This window comes from Ambystoma mexicanum, chromosome 2p, assembly GCF_040938575.1.
Source record: "Ambystoma mexicanum isolate Mex_15411 chromosome 2p, UKY_AmexF1_1, whole genome shotgun sequence".
Lineage (NCBI taxonomy): Eukaryota > Metazoa > Chordata > Amphibia > Caudata > Ambystomatidae > Ambystoma > Ambystoma mexicanum.
In genome coordinates this window covers 1,396,799,669-1,396,818,110 of record NC_090923.1, presented here as the reverse complement: position 1 = coordinate 1,396,818,110, position 18,442 = coordinate 1,396,799,669, and the positions used below count along the sequence as shown (strand labels likewise).

At 45.7% G+C, this 18,442-nt stretch overlaps 1 protein-coding gene across 8 annotated transcripts in view; it reads left to right on the top strand.

The window, feature by feature from the left end:
* Positions 1-18,442, top strand: part of CSPG5 (chondroitin sulfate proteoglycan 5) — a 267,551-nt gene that overhangs the window by 187,088 nt on the left and 62,021 nt on the right. For all 8 annotated transcript variants that reach the window (XM_069645834.1, XM_069645840.1, XM_069645833.1 and 5 more), the window contains exon 3: positions 7,135-7,323. In XM_069645834.1, the coding sequence (XP_069501935.1) occupies positions 7,135-7,323 (189 nt within the window). The remainder of the gene's footprint in view (positions 1-7,134; positions 7,324-18,442) is intronic.

The window sequence follows — 18,442 nt, the reverse complement described above, 5'->3', positions numbered from 1 at the left end:
GTGGGGTGGGATTGAGTTCCACAGGGTGGGGGCCAAGGGTGAGTATGCTGATCCGCCTAATCTGACTGAGTTTGTTTTAGGAATGACAAGGAGGCCGGCTGAGCTTGATTTTAGGGTGGGAGGAGGGTGATAGGGTTTTAGTTTGTCTTGAAGATATTGAGGTCCAGTTTTATGCAGTGCTCGATGGGAGATGCATAAGGTTTTGAAAGTCATCCTTTGAGCTACTGGAAGCCAGTGCAGCGTCTTAAGGGCCAGGGAGATGTGGTCTATTGGGCCGAGCGCAAGTAGCAATTTGGCTGCCGCGTTTTGTGCCCTTTGGAGTTTATTCAGTTGGTACGCGTGGATTCCGAGATATAGGGGGTTTGCATAGTCCAGTCTTGACATAACGATTGATTGGACCGCGGAGAGTCTGTTAGGAAAGGAGAGATATGGAAAGATGCGCCTAAGGGTTTTAAGGTGGTAGTGGCAGGATTTTGAGACGTTGTTGACTTGGCGCGAGAGTTTTAGGTCAGAGTCAAGGATGCACCCAAGATTTTTCACTGACTTGCAGGGGTTCGGTGAGCTGCCCATGGTGGATGGCCAGGGTAGGGGTTGCGGGAGAAGCTCGGAGTTGCCACATACCATGATTTCCATTTTGGAGGGGTTTAACAAGAGGTGGCTTTGGGTCATCCAGAGTTCTATTTCGAGGAGGCAGGAGGCCAGGTCAGGTCGGGAGTTGGGATTTGAGTTCATTAGTTTTAGAATTAGTTGAGTGTCGTCGGCGTAGTTCTAACACAGGATGTTGTGTGAACGAACTATTGGAGGGAGGGTGATCAAGTAGAGATTGAACAGGAGGGCAGATAGGCATGCTCCTTGTGGGACTCCCATTTCGACTGGTCGGGCTTGGGAGGTATAGGTGGAGAGTATTGTTATTTGGTACCTATCTTTGAGGAATGAAGCTATCCATTTAAGAGCGGTTCCGTGAATTCCTAGGGAGTGAAGACGGTCTAGGATGATTGAGTAATTGATTGTGTCAAAAGCGGCAGATAGGTCAAGAAGGATTAGTGCAGTGCATCCCACAGAGTCTGCCGTCATTTTAAGGTCATCCCAGATTGAGGTTAGGGTGGTTTCAGTTCCGTGACGGGCTCTGAAGCCAGATTGTGCAGGGTCTAGGAGATTGTTGGCTTCGACAAAGCCGTTTAGTTGGGAGTAGGCAGTTCGGTGAATGAGTTTGGCAAGGAATCTGGTGTTCGAGATGGGGCGGTAGTTTTTGAGCTATAGAGGGTCAAGGGAAGGTTTTTTAATTAGCGGTTTGATATGAACGGTTTTGAATGCGTCTGGAAAGATACCAGAGGAAAGGGAGGCATTTATGATGGATCTTGCGTGTTCTCCTGCGCAGGTGGAAGCGAACATTTCTTTGAGGGTTGTGGCCGGGCAGGGGTCCAGCGGGGAGCCAGATGGTTTGCGGGCAGATAAAAGTTTGAGAAATTGCTCTGATGATATTGGACTAAAGGATTCGGACGTTGGATGTATAGTGGCCGCCGTTGGTGGGCTGGCCACTATGGGGGGAGTACTGCCTGGTGGATGTAAGAGAGCCAGTTTGGTGGCTAGAGTATGCATAGGTACATGTCAGAAATGACCCCTGATTAACTTCCAAGCCAAGTAAGCCCCTTGTCAGAAAGATCCGTTTAAAGACCTAGGGGTCTGCAACCTTTGCCTCTTCAGATGTTTTCGACTACAACTCCCACCAATCCCTGGCAGCAAGGTCAGTGGTAAGGAATCATGGGAGTTGTAGTCCAAAACCTCTGGAGAGCCGAAGGTTGCAGACCCCTCCTAGGGCCTGATTTACAGACATGCTTTCAATGGGACTTCACCATGTTAAAACCTTTTTGTGAACCAGGCCCCTAGTTTTGAAAGGGCTGGTGAGCCAGTGAGCCTGCCTCCGACCCGCCCCCTATCATCCTATTAGGTACATCAGTATCGGGTCCAATTACCACCCTCTCCTTTTTCCTTGAAAATGGTGTAGCAGGAGCTCCATGCTAGGTGCGGGCGCACCTGGCGGAGCAGAAACAATTGCTTGGCTAGCGGTAGATGGAACATGTCTATGACGAGACAACCCCATTAACAATGTGTAATTTTCTCTCTTTTTGTGTGATTCTGGCATTGTGATTTGTCCTGGGCTTCAAAGTACAGAGTCTGTTTTCTTCACTTTTTGTTGGAAGTGTGACCCTGTTTTTTTTCTCTAAAGTACTCCAGTGATTGCCATAACTTGTACTGGTGTGACGTTTTCGGGATGACATTTATTGGGCCATTTAAGGTTGCACTTGGCATATGACAGTCAAAACCTATTAGCTTTGTCAATGCGTGTCCTATTTCTGTGTTCCCAGCTCTGCCTCTCGCCTTGTGTGTGATACAGGTGCCTGCGGTGTTGCAGGCCCACTCGCCTCCGAGCAGTTGCTTAGAAAGCCAGGATGGGGAGAAGCACCTATGCGAAATTGTGGCATTTTTGTATGTACCGGATACCAATGTTGGGAGGGTTCACCTGGAATGAATGGATATTGCCAAGTGTCACTTGATGTGTTGCAAGGTGCTGGGCACTGTTTAGCCACATGAAGGGCAGGAGATGCTGGAGCAGGTGCCTATTGTGTTGGAGTGAATGGCACTGTGGTTCTCAGTATATGATTTCTTTCATCACTATCCTGTACACCTCTTGGTGTACAGGACTAGAAAACCTCCGAAATGTGTCGGACCTGACTAGTGTATGGACAAACACTATCTCAAACTTATCAAAACATAAAGTGAGCTGGACATGGACTCGGCGGTCTGCTGGCTAACCAACAGAACTGCATGATGTGTTTGTTAATCTAAGTAGTGGAGCAAGGATCTCTCTGTCCCCATGAATGGTTATCACATTAAATATAACTGCAACACGCAGACTGGAAAACCAGAAGGTCAAAAATATGAACTTGAACAATTTCTAGAAAAGTAAAATAGGAAATAGTACGGCTAAAAATCCCTATCAGTCTCATATAACAGGGCATCACAGCTAATCTAGAGTCTACTGTTAATATGTGTGTCTACCTGTTTCTGATTTAGAGCATTGTTCAGGGCAATTATGCTGGATCTAGATAACGTCACTTAAAAATCTAGTAACTTATCGCTCAATGATCTATTCTGGTCTAGCCTCTCAACACAAAATGCATCTTAAATCACACTCGGAGCTCTCCTACGGGAATGCTCGCGGATCGATGAAGACGCATTACACCAAGTTGAGAGCTCATCGAGCTGCTCATCTTAGAGACTCACTCGGGGGTATCCACATATCCCAGCACTGTATAGACGTGAAGGGGTATGCCCTATCCCCACACACATTACATTGCAGGTGCGCGCTGCATTGAGTGGTTGAGAGGGTCCAGCACAAAAAAGTCACATTTTCTAAAAGCTCCCTAATTGCCTAACAACTACTCATGGGTAACAGGCCATGACCAAAAAGAAAGCTATTTTTCCATCCTATATCTAGCGTCAAAACCATCAGGAGAGTTCTAGCCAGTGTCGAAACTCAATAGGTTTGATCGATTTACAGCACACTATCCAACTCGCATGGAAACTCCACAGCATGTCCTAGACTGGTTGACAGTTCTAGACCTTGAGGTTGCATACCTGCTGCCTATTCACTCTTCCCACCAGACCTTTTTTTGCTCTTGGTTTTGGATCTTGCAATCTAATAGAAAAAATATGCTGTCATATTTTTGCCCCACTTATTTAATGTCCACTGGAAGGACTTTCATGAACAAAAAAGGGACTTCAAGTTGATACAGATGGCAGTTATTGGTTCTAGTTTGCTGTGGTCCCGCCCGGCGTTATTTCAGAGCCAGCATAGCCTATAAAAGGACACCACACATAACGGTTTCAAGATCAGGACCCTTTTCAAAATATTTCAGAGTGAGCTGCATCTTGATTTGGTAACGTTTTCTGCATATTTGTCACCTAGTCCAAGCTGTTCAAGCCTCACCAATTTGCCTTTAAATACAAAAACAACATAGTTATAACTAGAGTTTTCGTCTTTCTTTTTACTTTATTTGATCGACTTAAAGTCCGTAGAACGTAGTAAAACATCAAACACGAATTACACATCATTAAACCTATACCATAAAACATATGTTATCATGCTTATAGAACAGTCATTAAAATGGAGAAGGCGGAAAGATACTGGAAGAGGAAATCAGGTATATCAACAAGTCCTCATAATCCCGCTCACCCTGCTATGTGGGCGTGTCCTCCAAGCCGTGCGAACGTGACTAGCGATGGCAAAAGCTGTCGCTGAGCTTGTGGTAGAATCGGCCCAAAGAAGGGCCTCTTTCCAATGAGTTATTCGAGCCGCCAGCAAGAGACGCCTGAGATGACTGCGCCTCATCCATAGTACTGCTGCAATATATAGTACACAAACAAAGAACATGTGCCGCACAAGCAATGGCGCTCGCGAGGGTCACTTCCTGCCCATCATCCCAAAGTCCATTTTAGGGGGAGAATGCCAAGGTGGTACTCAATGTAGCAGGTGCACATCTCAGGGGACCATATATCATTTAGAAAAGGTTCCTTTCCCTCAGAACTCCTCAAATCAAAATGAAGGCTTAATCTAGGGTTGGGTAGCGATGCCTCACATTTAGATACCATCACCACTTCATTCACCTATACACCGCGCCTTGAAACACTTGTGTATAGGCGTGTTATAAATGCCATATCATAAGCTTTAGGTGTGGTAGGCAGATCCAAGTTGGAGCCAGAGATCACCACAAACCTCTGACCTGCTTAAACTAAGGCAAAGATGCGGCACCTTTCAAGCCCACCAGCCACCAAAGGGGGCTTTTATAGACTGAGTCGGCCTCAGCTGCCTACACTTTGGTCCGTATGAGGACCGGTCTAGGCGCAATCTCCTTCCTTTTCGTTTTTAGGCACAGTTCTTTATGGGCCGGGATTGCAGTGGAATCGTGGGGAATTCCAAGTAGCTTGTTTTCAAGGTCGTTTTGAGCTACTTGTGAGGAGTCAATCGTGACTTGGCCCCAGAACTCAAAGCATGTTGGGCACACGCGAGGCAGACTTGCACAGGGTCGGAGACTGTATGACCCCTAATCTTAAGGCAAAATGCCATCTGACCTGTTTCAGGACTAGCTCACTTTTCACTTGTTGGGGCTTCCAGAAGCCTGAAGAGGAAAAGCTCACTCTTAAATAGTCATAGTACTGCAAGACTTCCAGTCAACCATCTTGTGCTTAAAAGCACGCTTCTTCTCCACAACGATCTTATTTGTCTTAGAACCATTTATGTCAAAGAACATTTTATAGTGCAGTAATGATAAACATCAGAGCAATTTAATGAGGCCATGCTCTAGTAAGACCAAAAGTACCATATTGTCCATGAACAGGAGTGTTCGCCTGCTCTTGCCAGAAATGAGTGGTCGTCTATCCAAGCAGACTTGCAGGGGGTTGGGAGAGGTCTGTCTTTAAAGGAATAGGAGTTCGATGTTTTCTTGCCTGATGTGCTGCCTATAACTTCCTGACCTCCAGCCCCCAGTCTGCATCACTACCTTTGTTCCAGGCCAGCCCGGTCAGGCCAATGTGCCTTTGCCGTACTCGGATGTCTGCTAGCCTGACCGCTTTCTTCAGGATGGCCTGGACTTGGAATCTACTGAGTGCCTTGCCATCTCTGTGTATCGGTCGGGGCTTGCCTCTGTGGGACCTTTTACGCAGAAACACCTTGTGGAATACCTATTGGGCCATGCAAAGGGTCATCAAGGCAGTACCGATTGATCCACCTGCCCTTCCCGCCTGGTCCGCTTTTGACCTTCTGAGCAATAATTGCCATGATATTGTTAGCTATACTTATATCAGCCTGTGTTCGCCTGTCGGCTGATGTGCTCTGTAGTATCATTTAGCCAGCGGTAGAAGTGTACTGAAAAAAGTAGCGGAACTGTAATCTCGGCAGGGGAGAGGGTAGGCGGAAGCACAGTGCAACATGTGATAAGGTGTTGCGGCCAGGGCATTGCAATATAAGTGACTGGTAACTAAGGCTCCTATTACAACTTTACTCTTGCACAGGGACATGATTGGACAAATCCTCTGTATAGAATGACGAATATGATCGTACAAAGTAGAGGAATGGTGAACTGAAAAAAATGAAAGTAGTGGAACACCGCTCCGACCGTTCCCGCTCACTTTGATCACTGCATTTAGCTGACCCCAAACACCCCGAAAAATGCCAGCACGAAGGCTGAATTCAACCAGGCTATCTCATTAATGCAAATGCGGTGTCATCATCTACCAATCTTAATTATTCAAAACAGAGAGGGCACCTAGCATTAGCCTTCACCCCTTCAAAAGCCAACCCTTTGACGGCAGATTTCACCAAGTTGCTATGGGTTGCTAAATATGACACTGCAGTGAAATGTGATATTGCCCTTGAGGTTCTGTAAAAATGCCCATTCCAGAAAGAGTTTTTAACATCTTTCTCCGTAATATCGATTTTACATAGACTGGTTGCGTTCACAAATATCTCAAGCCACTTACTGTAATGTCTGCCCGCCTTAGGCGACAGTGCATTGTGTGCCAGGTCCAATATTAAACTTGCAGAATTCTCCAAACTTCCTCTGGTAGTGGAATCATTGTTTGCTATCCCTGACTCTGCCATGTATATATAAATGCATTTGTATTATTTAGGCTATCCTTTTATTTTTGTGTGTTTTCTCTACTGTGCATGTCTACATACCTTGATGCGTGCGTGTGTGTTAATCAATGAATTCTTTATAGAGCACCAAACTGCTACTATTCTTTTCGTAATTGTAATTGGTTATTTATAATGCATGTAATACCCAGAGGTTTCTCTGCCCAGACCCGGGGAGCGAACCCGCATTGCTCCATGTTGTCTTGCTTCCAAGGCGAGCACGTGGCCCCTGAGCTATCCTCCCGAGGCATCCTGTTTAAACATTTAAACCCACGAGAACATTCTGACACACTGCCAAGTGAGCTCAGCCAGAGAGGGCTTTGCAAACTGTGCTCACGTCATTCTACTGCTTATGCACCTTCCAAAAAGTCATGGGTGGGCAAACCCAGTTGTATCAAGGCTTCTGATCACTGACGTTGGTCTCTTTTCCCCCCCAACAGGTGCAACACCCAGGACTACATCTGGCACAAGGGCCTGCGCTGTGAGTCCATCATCACTGACTTCCAGGTGATGTGTGTGGCAGTGGGGGCTGCGGCCCTGGTGGTGCTGCTTCTCTTCATGATGACCGTTTTCTTCGCCAAGAAGCTCTACCTGCTGAAAACCGAGAACTACAAACTGCGCAAGCGCCAGTAAGTGAGGGCTAGAAAGGGTGGGGGTTGGAGGGAGCCTTTTTATCAGTGGGAGATGTCCTTTTAATGATTCAGAAAAGTGAGGGTCCACCTTATTGAAAGAGAGAAGCTCTACCTGCTGAAAGCCGAGAACTACAAACTGCGCAAGCGGCAGTAAGTGAAGGGAGCCTTTTATCAGTGGAAGATGTCCTTTGCTGCAGGAATGGTAGTGGAGAGGGTGTGTGTCCCTGGTTGGGAAGGTTCGGGCCCCGTTTAATGACTCAGAAAAGTGAGGGTCCACCTTATTGTTGGAGAGAAGCTCTACCTGCTAAAAGCCAAGAACTACAAACTGCGCAAGCTGCAGTAAGTGAGGGCTGGCAAAGGTTGAAGGAGCCTTTTAACAGTGGGAGGTATCCTTTGCTGCAGGAATGGCAGTGGAGAGGGTTTGTGTCCCTGATAGGGAGAGGACCAGACCCCGTTTAATGATTCAGAAAAGTGAGGGTCCACCTTATTAAAAGAGAGAAGCACGGGAATTGGTGGAAAGTTAGAGATCCGCTTTCCTAATGAAGAGAGCAGGGCTCACTTTACTGATGTCAGCTGTGTCCGCTTAAATTTATGGCGGAGAGATGACCCACTTTACTTAGGGGAAGAAGGAAGGGTAGCCTTTACTAATGGAGAGGGAGGCCCGCATTACTCCTGGGGGCAGGAGAGGGGTAGTAGCGGTGAACACTGCTGCACTCCACTCTTTGGAACAGCGAGGGTCCGCTTTGGATGATGGGAATTTGTGAGTCAGCCTGGCTCTGTTCAATTGAATGATGCTTTTATGTGGTGCTAAGGTATGAAGAAGAAAGTAGTTGCTCACAATCTTTAGCTCTCACACAGGGCTATTGACGGCTATGTTGGGAACTGAGGTATTGGATTTGGAAGGAGAATATTACATGCTATAGTGTGTAACGTCTTAACAGAGTACCTTTACTCCATAAATATACAGGCGTGAATATGTTGCTAGGCCTAATCCCCCTGGCTTCTTCCTGCTGTGCTTCCTGTTGTATAATCAGCACCTGGTCCTAGATGTAGAGGACTTTCCTTTTTGCCTTCTTTTTTGATGTACGGTATTAATACACATATTGGCTTATTATGTTAATTTCTGGGATATTAGCAAAGGATTATGGGCTTGGTGCTATGGTTAGTTTCAGGATATTAATACAGTGTCAAGATCACCCTATGTTTGCTACTAACGTATTAATAATGTATTCAATCGCTGTTATATGTAGAAATATTTGTGTTTTTATACATTTAAATTATAGACTCATTTTAGGGTGACATGACTCAGTTCATGTCCCCAATTTACAGTCCCACCACACAATTGTGGGCAAGAAAACAGGCAGTGATTTTTTTTTTTTTATGAGGTCAAGCTGAACAAAGGTGGTCTTCAGCTTTCTGCCAGGGAAATTACCGCCATATTATAAGCTCAAAAACCATTGGCCAGCAAAACAAACGTTGACCTGCCTACATGAATATTACTGATGGCAACTCACAGAAGTATTCATTTGCATGATCAATTTTATGTAAATCTCAAACACTAGAAAAGGTCATGGTGGGTTTAAAAGGCTTGAAAAAAACATCCCACCTGCTATCTATAAAGCAGCACTGCCATGTAAGACAAACGAAATTTTCTGTAGCAAAAGGCTTGCATTTGAGCTCATTTCTATACCCCCAATGCCTTTCTGATGTAGCTCTGAACTGGAGGTGAACTTCCAGGATGGTTACTAGGAGGCGTTGTGCATTGCGTGACTTGGCTCCAATGCAAAAATACCAGCCATTCTAAAGACTTCCATTGTTTGCCATCCTTAAATTCACAAAAGCATTTCAACATGGGACATAACATTTCAGATATGTTGAGAAAATACTTTCATTTCCCCTATAACACCCACTATTTACAGATCAAAATACTCTCTCTACATTAAATGTGGTGCAAACGATTCTCACATGTGTAGGCAATTGTCTCTGAATATGTGTGTGCAGCTTTCAATGTATGTGCAACTTTCAAGCTATGTGTGTGTGTGTGCGTGCGTGTGTGCGTGTGTGTGCGTGCGTGCGTGTGTGCGTGCGTGTGTGTGCGCAGATTTTAATCTAGTCCTATTCATTTGCCTTCAGATCTTCAAATTTTCAGTTGAAGATGTAATATTCTCCAATAAAAGGTATAATGTTAAAGCTCCATTGCCGTATCAGATTAGGCATAGATCTACCTGTGTATTTCAGCATAAGGGACGACATGGGTTTTTATACTTTGCATGATTTTCTGTGAATGGAATTAATTCCCTGTGCTAATTGCCCTTGCATAACAATCTGATTTATGACTAGGTGCCCATCAGCCACAAATGTGCATAATACCTCATCAGGCAATACATCAGTATTTCATGACGATACTATGGCCTGCACGTGCCCATGCCGACAAAATCCATGAATTCTATTTTAAATTGTGCTTAATTTTACAAAACACTCTGCATTTAAGTTTGTGAGGAATCTGAGGGCATCTTGACTTATTTCCCCAACATATCCTCCTCCCAGCTGGCCAGGGAAAGGCAGTCGCTTTCGGATCCTGTCTCTTGGGGTCGATTTGTGAGGGAGAATCACCTGGGTGGAGGAGACTTGGCCAGTGGAGATGAGGTACCGTTGGGTGAGACACGGTATCCCCCATTACCCTTTTCCAATGAGCCTAATATTCCCAAGGTCTTTGTAAGGTATTATCAATCCCTTCCCTATTTTCCTAGAAAACCTTCTTCCAACACACACAACTTAGGTTCTGAGATGAGGAGGCCACCATTGAAACAGAAGAAAGAGTGAAAGAAGAAACACAAGCAGTCTAGTTGTTGGACCCATTATTACGGAGCCGGGAACTTTAAAACAGGTTCAGCTGAGAGGTATGGGGTGAAGCACAGTGAACGCAAAAGAGAGTTCCAGGTTAGAAGCTGTGGCAGTGAGAAGGCACCTTCCAGAGACGCTGCGAGGTATATGGAGCACGATCCGGTGCAGCGAGTGAGAGGGGCTCGTTGGCAGCTAGAGGCGGAGAGGAGAAAGCATTGCAGCCCAGAGCAAAGGTACCGGGAGCATTGGAGAGGCTCCCGAATGGTCACTGGTGTAGGACTGACCAGAACTCCACAGTAAGCAGCGGGGAAGCCGGAGAGGACGTTGAATGCCAGAGGGAACCCGCAGAAGCAGCCCGTGAATGGAGACGAGTCTCCGGAAAGCCGCCGAAAGGGGAAATCTGACCGTAAGAAATCCAGTGAGTCCGCCTGGGTGAAAAGGGGGCCCTGGACATGGTGGATGGGTGGTTTTGAGGCCAGATACATTTGGTTTTGAATATGGAATTGAATATAAGGAAAAAAGTGACAGAAAGCAAGCATTGCCAAGAGTCAAATACGCCTGCATTACTAAGAGTCAAATAATCTAACATTGTTAAGAGTTAAATAATCAAGCATTGCCAAGAGCCAAGTATAATTAAGCAAGAGAACTAAAATAGTAGCAAAGCCAGTATGCAAGCGAATACATTGTAATGGGAAGGCTCTGTTGGTTTGCAAGTGAAAGCTACTGGAAAAGTGAATTTTAACAAACTCTGTGATAATAAAGCTTCAAAGGCAGTTCAAAGGATATTCAGTCAATCCTTATTGTGAAGCTGAAACTGTGGTAAGAAACCTATGGAACAGAGACAAATAAGCTGTGTCGTTTGTGTGCCATGTAATGGGTGGACCGTGTGGTCCAACAACTGCACCTAGACCGAATGCACCCACCTAAGGAAAAGCTACACTGTGATTGAATAAAGGAAGCATATGTGAACTGAGATTGATTAAATAGAGGAAACCTATGTTAACTGAGATTGATGAGCTGAACTTTATAAATTGGTGACAAGTAACCAAACTCGAAGAGCTGGGAAATATCTCAAGTAACTGTGTTATGTTGGAGCATTAAATATCCCAAGGAAATGTGTTATGTTGGAACATTAACTATTCCAAGGAAATTGTGGTGTTTTAAAACACTGGAAGACTTGAAAGCCAGGGGGAGGGAACCCCTTTGTTGTAAAGTGAACTATTTCAATCATGGGGAAGGGAAAACCCTTTTCCACTTAAGAGCTGGAAGAAGCTCCAAACTATTATTTAGAACACTTCTCATGTGATGCCGACATCCCTTCACATTTTATACAGTTAGATGTGAGAATAAGTATAGGTTATGGACACAGACAAACATTTACTTTGGACCTCTTGACACAGACTATCATTAGTTTCATTTAGGAAGGGAAATCCCACCTTAGCTTTGGTCAAGTTAGGCATTTTCCCACCCCTCCTTTTTTGTTAATACAAGTTTGTACGTCAAACTTCTATCTCTTTGTCTGCGTCTCATTAGTGATGCCTTCACAAATGGTGTTAGTGGTGGGATACACTTAATTGATATAAATTGGTGGACCCTTATGCTTCTTGTAGTCCCGTTTCCCTCCGAAAAGGAAACAATTGTAAAAGGTAAGGCTCAGGAGAAAGTTTCAAACATCGAAACCTTAATTGCCACTCAGTGTCAGATTCTGGTTAAGTGTCAGAATCTAGGATAAGACTCTCAAGTCATATACTAGAGACCAGTGTTTTGCCAGGGGAACACGTGGATGCTGTGGCAGCACCCTGGCTCACAGAGGCCAGAGTTTGGTGAGGGGAATGCGTGGATGCTGTCGCAGCACCGTGGAATGACATTCTTAAATGAACAGAACATTAGCAACTCTGACAGAATTAGTGTAGTTCAAAACTGTGGACAGTATGCAAATGCTCTGCCCTAAGGGATCCTGGGACCTTCATGCCCTGCTTCATCTATGTAGCATGGGGAAGCGCTTGCATGTGTGCCACCACCTGGGTGGCGATCAGGTACATCTCATAATGTGGTAAACTCACCGCATTTTTATGGTGGGAAAGCCACCATACACTTCTTCTATGCCCCGAAACCCCTTCCCCTACACCCCCCATAAAAATGAAGTGAAACAAAATACGGAGAAATGGCAGCAATGAGTTGAGGCAGTACTTCCAAGCATGCGCATGAGCACTTAGATTGCCTGGAAGCGCCTTCAACAGAATGAAACCGCCTTCCTGATATCATTCTGCAGCCCCGGCATCACAACTATCCCAATGTGCCATTTGCAGAGGGAGTTCACATTGCAGAAATACTGCATCCGGTCACCGTTGACAGCCAAGGTGCAGAGTGAACCACTGAGAGCACAGTTCGTATGCCTGGGGAAATGGCACCCACACTGAGAAACCCGGAAGTGAGAATGTTCTTGTGCATCATTGCAGTCCCATTTCCATTTCAGATGAGGTTTTGACATAGAAATTGGTCAGAAGGAGCTATGAAGGGAAGCCGCATTCCATGCCATGTCGGCACATAGCAAAACAGAAAGGTGATGGCTGGAAGGTTTTGAATAAATCATAACCACTGGCAAAGCTCTGGGCAACCCTCCAGACCATCGTTTTTCAGCCTGCCAAGCCATTACAGAAGGGGAAAAACCATATGCAAATCAGGCTTGGTCCTACCCCAAAAGGGGCAGTCCAGCCCGAACTGCTAGGTCACATCCCTTCTGCACGAGACCACAAGCATCCCCAGACATGTTTCAGCCTTGTTGGGCGTCATCAGTGAGGAGTAGCTTGGGTCTCTAGGCCCGGCAGACTCGGGACCCACGTCTGGGCATACCCGTCCCACTCGGGGTGACTTTAGCAAAACAGAAAGGTGATGGCTGGAAGGTTTTGAATAAATCATAACCACTGGCAAAGCTCTGGGCAACCCTCCAGACCATTGTTTTTCAGCCTGCCAAGCCATTACAGAAGGGGAAAAACCATATGCAAATCAGGCTTGGTCCTACCCCAAAAGGGGCAGTCCAGCCCGAACTGCTAGGTCACATCCCTTCTGCACGAGACCACAAGCATCCCCAGACATGTTTCAGCCTTGTTGGGCGTCATCAGTGAGGAGTAGCTTGGGTCTCTAGGCCCGGCAGACTCGGGACCCACGTCTGGGCATACCCGTCCCACTCGGGGTGACTTTAGCAAAACAGAAAGGTGATGGCTGGAAGGTTTTGAATAAATCATAACCACTGGCAAAGCTCTGGGCAACCCTCCAGACCATCGTTTTTCAGCCTGCCAAGCCATTACAGAAGGGGAAAAACCATATGCAAATCAGGCTTGGTCCTACCCCAAAAGGGGCAGTCCAGCCCGAACTGCTAGGTCACATCCCTTCTGCACGAGACCACAAGCATCCCCAGACATGTTTCAGCCTTGTTGGGCGTCATCAGTGAGGAGTAGCTTGGGTCTCTAGGCCCGGCAGACTCGGGACCCACGTCTGGGCATACCCGTCCCACTCGGGGTGACTTTAGCAAAACAGAAAGGTGATGGCTGGAAGGTTTTGAATAAATCATAACCACTGGCACATAGTCCATTCAGGTCTGCCAACTCAGAGGAACTTGAACTTTTCTCCTTTGTCTATTGAGAGGATGAAGATGAGCATCACACCGTTCCCGAGGACTCTAGAGACCGGTTTACAGGGTAGGCTGCCTGGTTAGCAAAGGAGCTCGGTTGCACATCTACAACATAGCGCCTCTAGTGGTTCTCAAGCACCATCGCACTCTATTTCTCATGGAGGGGACGGTCGACCGAGTGCTGAAAAAGCTGGACGAAACAAATGTACCTGAAAGGGTTCATAGCCATACCCTCTGTGTTTTTGCCAATTGCTGTGGGCAGAAAATTAAGTGTGGACGTGTGGCTTAAGAGCAAGGTGTGCTGTGAGCGTAACTTTGAACCCACAATTGACAGCTTGGCAGAAGATCTCACTGGGCAAAGGAGTTTCTTGCAAGTGGACTTCTATAACGTCTATCACCACATCCTGCTTCATACAGAGACATTTTGCTTGTGCATGGATGAAGAAAGAAAATCGTGAATGTCTACACAAGGAACTCCAGCACCTCTGAGTCCACATTTACTCCTCAACCAGAAGATATGGGATTACATTTTGTTAAACTGCTTGGAGTGATGCCTCATCACGACTTGGACGGACCGGATCACGAGTTTGGCGGTAATGTCAATCCCCATTCCCCACTGAGCCCATTTGGGAATGCCCCATTCCCCATTGGGCTCAATGGGGAAATTTCACGCTAATACCGCCGGTGGATTTCCCGCCGGCGGTAATAGCGCAAATTGTCGGTGGATTTCCCCCCAGCTCAGAGCTGGGGAGAAATCTGCCGAAGTCCTGCTTTGGCGGACCCTTAAATCCGGCGGTAATAGCGCTACCGCCGGATTTAAGGGTTACCGCCAAAGTCGTGATCTCCAGTATACAGTCAGTTGCATCCAAATCAATCTCAATCTCAATCCCGGGCCAGTCTGGCTCGAAAGAGGCGTTCCAGCCCGACCCTTGTTTTGTGCCAGTGCCTGCCCCAGGCATGGGGAAACATGCAAGCCTCTCACCGCCGTGGCTGCCCACCTGATTTCTGGGTTCACATTTAGCGTGCCACCACGCAGAACCCAAAACGTTTCTGAGGAAAAAAACGAAGGTAGGCTTTGTGTATGTGCCCAGCCCACCACTCACTGCATGACTTCCTATCCTGCCCCTCACGCAGCAGGTCTCCCTGGGGCAGGACAGGGTGTCGCTGGTTAAACGTTAACTAAGCTGATGGAGGAGTCCTTTCCGCTTTCGCTATCAGCTCTCATTTAGGTCAATCTTTTCTGCTTTGAGGCATGGTGTGCATGTGCGCGGTGCAGCGGTGGTGACTTGTTCACCAGGTACATTTGCTGGCCCCTTGATCTATTCATCCACCTCATCACCCATTTGCATATAAATATTCTAATGTATGCACATTTTTCTCATGAATATTAACGAGGGATGTGCTAAAAACCTGTCTGGATTCTGATCCTCGAGGCCTGGAGTTGGACAATCCTGGTCTAAACTGTCTTGCAAGATTGGGACGGTGTGGAATCTGAGTGAAGCTGAAAGCTTTATGCAGAAGAACCTGGGGAATCTGAATGGCCAGTGTCATCTGATGAGGAATCCTAAGGCTGAAACTAGGCAAACGTCTACATTTTCAGCAGGACCACCTACCTGTGTTTCATAAGAAGGGGCGACAATTAGACATTTCTGCAGATGGAGGGGCAATGTCACATGTTTGACAGAAGATGTGAAACAGCTATGTACGTTTTCTTTGTATGCGGGCGTTGGAGGGGGTCTTAAGGTGCACGCAACAGCCACTATTAGGACTCTCTTTAAGCAGTAGTTCAGCTTGGTGGGATGTTTAAGAATGCTTCTTCGATGACCCGCCATTCATCGAGAGTGCAACTGCAGGGCTACATAGCTTCAAAAAGGGAAATGCCTCGATGAAATAGAATGCGCCTACGGTATAACCCTGGTGTAGTGCTGTTCTTAAAATGATGATTGAAAAAGTTTATTTTGGTATGACCTAGCATACAATAAAAACATAAAAACACAAGTAACATCACAATATCCATAAAAACAATAAACAAATAAGATCATCACATGAACTTAAAAACAGAATCACAGACATACAATCAAGCGGTTTATAGTCAAAAAGTCGAAAACTTAATTTCGAATAGCAAAAATGTCGAAAAAAAAATGTCGAATGTAAAAAAGTCGAAAACACATACATATAATAGGAAAAGTCATAATTTCGAAAAAAAAATGTCGAAAAAAAATCGAAACCCCAAAAAGTTTTTTTTTTTTTACACAAATACTAACATTTTTTATGGGGGGGTCCCCCCCAACCCCCCATCCCAAACCCCTACCCCAACCCCCCCCTCCTCCCCATCCTCCCCACCCCCCATAGATATACCTTTAATTATTTTAAAAAAATCTTTAATATAATATTAAATAATTAATTAATTTCTAAAAAAAAACATCCCAAACCCCTACCCCCAACCCCCCCTCCTCCCCATCACCCCCACCCCCCATGGATATACCTTTAATTATTTAAAAAAAAAGTTTAATAAAATATTTATTATTAACACATAAAATCGAAAAAAATCGAAAAAAATTCGACTTTTTTGTTTTTCGACATTTTTATTTTCCAATAAATATTTTCGACATTTTGACTTTCGAAAATATTGTATTCGAAAATATGACTGGACACCCAATCAAGCCTTAATAAAGATTCTCTTAATGATAAGACACACTTTAAAAATGTTAGAACAGCCCACCCTGCCCAAACAGATTCAACCCGTAACAAATAATGTAGTGCAGGCTTGCAGCGTCGCAGGCCACGGCCCGGAAAAAACAGGTTTTAAAGTTTGTTCCAGATTATTGAAAAGTTGGGGTAGAATAAAATGAAATGTGCCAAAACTTCTTTTGGGGCCCCCCATAAAAGACAGGCCTGGTCCTTTTTCCCTTTGGACCAGACCGACATCACAGATCTCAGGTGTACGCAGTTAAAGCAGGCCCTTGAAACAGGAAAACGCTGCGACGGGTGGTTGTCCCCGCTCAGATATTTCTGAAGGCCAGGAGATGTAATCAGTGAATGTAATCTGTTGCCAGGCTTCATCAGCTCTAAGGATGCTCTTCTGACCAGAAGACGCTCGCGCACACCTGCTCTCGCAGAGTTTGCAGCTTTGGATGATAACAGCGCTGATGTATAAAACCAATGGCCTTCCCCTGCATCCGCCAGCAGCGTCCTCACATGCCTGAGCCAGGGAACCTTTGAATAAGGGTCTCTGGGCACCAGATAACTCATTAGTTCTTGAGTCAGGGTAACTCTGATGTTTCTCCAGATTCTGAGCCAGCGATTTACCGTTAGGCCCACAACCGAGTCACCCAAGAACCGACAGCCAAGCGCTTGATGAACTGCAACATTTGGAGCAGACCCCGGCAGCCCCAGAATGGTCTTTAAATGATCTAACTTGATACTATTATCCGAAACCTGAGAGAAGAATATGACGGAAACTGAGGAATTTACAGGCTCCCTCCCCGCATCAGTAGAGTTAGGTATGGTAAGTCCTACTTACTGGTTTATTCAGTACTGAAAAGTTCCCAAAGGGCAATTTTGAAAAAGGCAATGAGATGATCATGGCGGTAGGATTAGTGTGAGGTTTCCTTAATGGAGTGGCTATAGAGAAGTTTAGCCACATGAGTGTATCTGCTGCCCCATGTTAATGCCCCTTAAGCATGCGGGTGTGCCCAATGCCATTGGACGACATCATTGTATGCCGGAGGATGCAAATCCCTGAAGACTGGTTTCTTATTTTGGGGCGCTTTGATGCAGCTGTTCATGCTGGTCGATGTGGATGATACGATTTGTGTAGACACAGTCTGGACTATTCACGACTATCAAGCTACCCACTGATGGAGGATGCATGAAAACGAAGGCACTTAAAAAGGGACTGGGAGGCGTTACATTCACAATGGGGAGATACTCTGGCTTATAAATGCTTACTGTTGGTCATGAAGTCTCATCTCTATTTCTATAGTACTTTGGTATCTAACCAATGACAGAAGTGAGAGCGGCGACTTTCGAAAGGATGTTTATGATTACAATGATGGCGTGGGCGGAGATGGATTAGGAATCTCCATTGTAGGAACTGAAAAGTAATAGTGGGTCCGTGAAACTTGCATGACAAGTGTTACGGCCAGTTTTAAGGCTGCATTGTTTTTTCACAAAAGAGAGAACATTTCTAAAAACTGGAAGAGGCAAAGTCAAACAGTGTGCACCTATTGTGTGACAGATGCAGGGAATGAATGTTCGTCGCATTGGTGAACAAGTATTGGCAAAGCCAACAGTTTGGGCTTTCGTGAAGGTATGTGATAGGCATTTGCTAAGCAATTATATAATGGTAGTACCTGGCCATACGCCCGCAACAGCTACACAATTGAGTGATTACCTGGGCATATGAGGGCAGTACCTGGCAAATGTCTCTCTAATATCTCAAGCCAAAACTAATGGCTTTGTCTTTGCTTGTTTTTAACAGGACTTGAGCATATGATATGATATGGCATTTATAACGCGCCGATACACAAGTGTTTCAAGGCGCGACGAGGCAAGGGAGGGGGAACAGAGGGAAGACAGACAAGTGATCCTACTAGGCCAGGTGCCATTCAGATCATGCAAGTGCATGGGAAGGGGGAA